General features: G+C 32.2%; 1 protein-coding gene across 1 annotated transcript; it reads right to left on the reverse strand.

The window, feature by feature from the left end:
- Positions 1-2,415: 2,415 nt before the first annotated feature.
- Positions 2,416-5,093, reverse strand: LOC143066576 (uncharacterized). The gene is made up of 4 exons (XM_076239456.1): positions 4,962-5,093; positions 4,325-4,407; positions 3,105-3,198; positions 2,416-2,675 (listed from the first exon to the last, which is right to left on the reverse strand). The coding sequence occupies exons 1-4, from the start codon at positions 5,011-5,013 to the stop codon at positions 2,431-2,433; spliced, it is 474 nt and encodes a 157-aa protein (XP_076095571.1). The 5' UTR covers positions 5,014-5,093; the 3' UTR covers positions 2,416-2,430.
- Positions 5,094-5,349: the final 256 nt, after the last annotated feature.

Raw genomic sequence — 5,349 nt, forward strand, 5'->3', positions numbered from 1 at the left:
TTCTTATGACTTTAAATTTTGGTGCAATATTACTTTGTGTGTACAACTTTTGAATAAAGTAAACAAAAAGTCGCTCTTTAAAAGTATTAGAAGACAATAACAATAAAAACCAAGGAGTTAACAAAGATTCACAAAACCAAAGGACATTTACATCAACAGTTACAAATAATAAATAAGAAACAACACGAACTCCACTAAAAACCGGGAGTGAAATGTTGTCTTTTTAAGATCCTCATAAAAAAGAAGGAAAGAAAAACCAGAATCAAACATTTAAAAAAGATTCCTGCTTAATTTTATATTTCATTGATATCGATGAATTTCAGACGAATTGCGAAAACATTATCAAGTGGAACACTCAGAAAATAGAGAAGCAGCCACGTACTTATGGATTAATCGTCACTGATTGCAAGTATGAATACAGTAAAGAAGTATCATCCAACTTCAAATTATATGCAGATAAAGCGGTATATGATTTGATATTAACTAATAGTGTTTTTGTTGCAGTGTTTCTGGTATTCCATTGTTTTCCTCTTATACTTGATATATTCTCCTCGATTTTAGTTTGTAACCTGGATTCGTTTTCGCTTCATCGATTAATGACTATTTAACAGTGGTAAACTACTGATGTCTTATTTCTTGGTTTCTGATTTCCTATCCATAGGTTTTTTCCTTTGTAGTATTAATTATTTTTACATTTTGTTGAATTTTGTGCTGTGTATACTCAAGTATGAAAATAAAACAAGACTTTTCACAGTACTTGTTATAACTTAAATAATCACAAGGTGTGAAAAATGAAACTGCAAATGTGTTCTTTAATAAACAATGATGGGGAATAGCCATCTTGGGAATAATTCCACAAACCACCAGTACTGAACGCTATATGGGACTTGCAGTGAGCTTGGAGATTTTATCAAGGTTGAAGGCTAAACTGTGATTCGAAATGAAGAACGTTAAGGAAAGCGCTATTTGTTTGCGTTTGTCAAGTGCATGCAATGGCTTGAATTGATACACGATATCCTGTCATTGATATTGCACAGCACCTTTACCACAAAAAAATGAAAGTCATTAAACGGTCCAAGTACACTGCATTAAATAGCTCTCCAACATTTGACATCCTAGACGAACGTTTAATGAAGTTAATTTCATCAAGTTATTGTTCTGTTTCATTAGCCTGTTCATATGTCACGAAGGGAAATGCATTTTCATAGCATACTATCACATGTATCATGTATTAACAGACACGGTTTCCTACTCCTCAATTTTAGACTTAGTCATAGAACTTGACATAAACGGTCAACTCAGTACCAGATTCTACGACGAACAAGATGATTTTGTTTTACATATCACCCCTTAGTAGAAATATATTAGCTTCATCTACATATGGGACATACATTTCTCAACTCATTCTATATTCAAGAGATTGCAGCTACTAATCAGACGTTGTACAACGTCACCATTGTCTGAGCAGAAAGTTGATGAACCAGGGTTGTGTCATAGAACATCTCGACCTTTTTCGAAAGAAGTTCATTGGAGGATATCAAGACCTAGTTTATAAATATTCAGTATCGACTTGACAATGAATTATACTTTAAGTATAGATTCTAAGAACGGGCGTGGGTTATCATCTTAATAACATATCATAGAGTTCATGTATTTATCTTTGTAAATTATTACTTCTACTGTTTAGTCTATGTTTTAGTGATATCTATTTGACTAGGCTCGGTACTTATACATCCCGTCATTGCGTTATTGTGCTATGGTAAATTTTTGTATTCTTGTCTTTCGTTTTTGCTAAATTAATGTGCTTTAGATATAGAAAGATGTGGTGTGAGTGCTAATGAGACAACTCTCCATCCAAATAACAATTTTAAAAAAGTAAACCATTATAGGTCAATGTACGGCATTCAACACGGAGCCTTGGCTCACACCGAACAACAAGTTATTTGCCTTTATTTCATGTTTATTCTTTGTTGACAAATTTGTTTGATTTTATAGTAATTAAGATTATCAACACAATGTTGACTGCTGTACTTCTATTTTTGACATTTATACCTGCTATTTCTGTTTGTTTTGTTCACACATTGTTGTCAATATAATAGAATTTTGTGCGACTGTCATACAAGTGAGATGTTTATCCAGCTATATAAACCAGGTGCACTTAACCATTTTCTACATACGAAATGGCTGTAACAAGTCAGGTATATGACAGTTGTTATCCACTCGTTTAATGTGTCTGTGCTTTAGATTTTTTCCATTTGATTAGGGACTTTTCGTTTTGAATGTTTCTCAGAGTTCGGTATTTTTGTTATTTTATTTTTTTATGATGATGGAAGATTTTAACGATCTTGATTGGCTATGCAGCCTTTCAAAAATAATGTAACGGTGATGAATTGTAAAATAAATGAACCATTGTTAAAGTTAAATCATAATTTATTTCTCGCAAATATAACCTCCAAGTAAACTACCCATTGCACACCAGACAGAATGGAACCTATATCCTCTAGAAGCATAGAAGAACATACAATCTTCTGCACGATTAAATGCTCCATTTGGTTCGCCATTGTCAAATGCAAAGTACGTCATCTTGACCATTTCTCCGTCCTTTTTTATCCATCTCCAATCACCACCGGTCTTGTATCTATTGATGTTACGTCCACCGACATAATAATGCACACCTTTGAAATAAAAATAAATCTAATTGTAAAAAAAGATCATTTATATGATATGCAGCTATATAAAACCTAATGTCGAAAGCGTCTTTCTGTAAACGTGTTAATTTCACATCAACTACTGTTAAGGTACCTCAAGCATAGTCAATTATGAATTGATGAATAAATTTTCTTCCAAAAATTTCATCAAGTGTTATAGCGGAATCCCAATTTTGTAAGCACTAATTTAAAAAAAACACACACTCACACAAAAAGACCACAAATATTTTTACATACTTTTTTTTTATAACGTTACAGTACTACAAAGAAACGAGTTTGTTTAGAATACGTTCTACTTTCTTGTGTGCTCTTTCGAACTAAACCAAATTTATGGTTCTCTACTTATACCTACTTTTGTTCTTGTACATTGATCGTCGAAATTAAATATTAATATACCTGTTTTCATTTTTAGAAGTTCGTACTTCATCAACATAGCTTCATTTAGAGTTTCAAAGTTTGCCAGGTATGCACCTCGTCGTAAGCATTTTGCCTGAAACCATGCAAAAAACGTCAAAAAATGTTAATATACGATACAACATATTTTTTGTTATTATAAAACAAGGGTGAGATGGTTATTATATATAAGCAAATGTGGTATGAGTGCCAAATAGACACCTCTCCATCAAACTCGCGATATGTAAGAGTAAGCCATTATAGGTCAAAGTGCCATCTTTAATACGGAGCCTTGGTCATACTGAACAGCAAGCTATAAAGGGCCCCCAAAATGGCTAGTGAAAAAATATTCAAACAGGCTCTGGAAAACAACAACATGTTTCTTTGCAGACAATTCAGTTGCCTTTTCATTTTCAGTTTTTATCTAACTATGCCTATAAAAGAAATATTGACGGAGTAAATGCACAGATTATGGAGAGACCTATTTGTCACTTGCCAGGGGATGATAAGGGGCATCACATCAACAATTTTATCATACAAGAAGGATTTGATTTGATACTCTAACTTTCCATACGGCAATATTTTTTTATAAATGTATTATACGTTGAGTTGTAATTGTAGTAAACATGCCTGTCATTTGAAAAAAAGAAAAAAAAAGGGAAAACAAGAGTCGACAGCAAAATAGTATTCACAGTGTTGCAAACAACATCAAACATCAAAACTGCTATAAAACAAAACAAAGCAACACAAATACACACAAACGTATCGATAACGAGGACCAACTGGTCAAGGCAGCATTACTTCTGACTTGGTATGGGCAAACATAGTGGTAGTGTTAGAAAAGTTTTACGTATGTTCCCTTTGACTATATATTCATTGATTCTTAATGATTTTTTCACATTTCACTTTTCTATTGGTTCATTGTTTAGTTACACTCGATCACAAAGAATTGTAATATGAATCACCTCTTTTTGATTTTCGAAGAAAAAAAAATTGAATAGCGATTTCCTCAGTTAAATACACGCTGTCACCACGGTAACTGACTAAAACCAGTTAATCAACTGAGCACATGTGACCAACAATCACTCGATAGCTAAAAATAATATGCTACACCTAGCATACAAGCAACAGCTATCTTTATCCACTTTTCGATGTCACCATTGTGACCCTTTGACTAAATTTGATGAGTGTGTACAATATGATGATTTCTATTAATAACTTACAAAAGCAGTATCACCGGACACATTATCTTTTTGTATAAGATAACATCCTTTACCAACTCGTCGGTATGGATAACTGCATTCATCTGTAAAAATAAGATAACTTGATAAAATCAAATGGTAAAAAAAGGGACTTATCTATCTAGTTTCTATAAAATTGATATGAAATAATACATGCTTCGATCTATCCCAGTTCATCGTATTCGGGTTGGTCTTTCTAATGATTTTTATATCCTCTCTTGGTATATTATATCCAAGGAATCGCCGTTATTTCCCAACATATGTCTAATGCATTTTACAAATTAGATATAAATAAAAACACTCATCAAATACTTGGCAATTCCTATTATATCTATTATATTTTCCCCAATTGTCAAATTAAACTAAGCTCTTCCCATAGATTAAAAAAGTCTGTGTGGCATCTGTGACAGATTATATTTTTCTGAAATAAAAATAAGTTATTATTGAGTAGCGATTATCGTAATTATCCTTTACCAAATGAATAATTTGGTAAATATATATTTGTTAATTGTGAAACAATCAGCGGGGACGATTTATATACAAATCGCAATATTGCAGAATAAATTGTGTGCAAAAATTGTGTATAGAATAAATAAACAACAACGAAATATTACCATACCAGCATGACAATAAACCAAAACTAGTCCAAATAGTACAAACAAACAATACATGGCGAATGTCGTGCTAAATGTGTGGATATTTCCAAAATGAAAGTCAATACTGGCAATAGTTTTTGTTTTTATATATCTGATTAAATTTCATTTTAACGATAGTAACAGATTTTGAAAAATTGATATCATTTTGTTTATTGCATGATTTAGTTTGTAAACTAATAGCATGTAATGTTACCTTATCCAAGCATCATTTATCATGTGAAGGATAAGATGCATTATATGAAGGAACCAAAGGGCTTTTAGGGTTAATATGTGAACTATTACTTTATGTCAAGGCCGTACGCCTTTTGTTACAGCTGAGTGATTTTGTGTGTTTGACCACTACTATATCAG

This window comes from Mytilus galloprovincialis, chromosome 3 (genome assembly GCF_965363235.1).
Source record: "Mytilus galloprovincialis chromosome 3, xbMytGall1.hap1.1, whole genome shotgun sequence".
NCBI lineage: Eukaryota > Metazoa > Mollusca > Bivalvia > Mytilida > Mytilidae > Mytilus > Mytilus galloprovincialis.

Coding starts and splice junctions, on each gene's coding strand:
- LOC143066576 (XM_076239456.1), bottom strand. CDS start 5,013: ATGTATTGTTTGTTTGTACTATTTGGACTAGTTTTGGTTTATTGTCAT. Junction 4,408..4,961: donor TTTGGTTTATTGTCATGCTG/GTATGGTAATAT, acceptor TTATTTTTACAG/ATGAATGCAGTTATCCATAC. Junction 2,676..3,104: donor ACTTCTAAAAATGAAAACAG/GTATATTAATAT, acceptor TTTATTTCAAAG/GTGTGCATTATTATGTCGGT.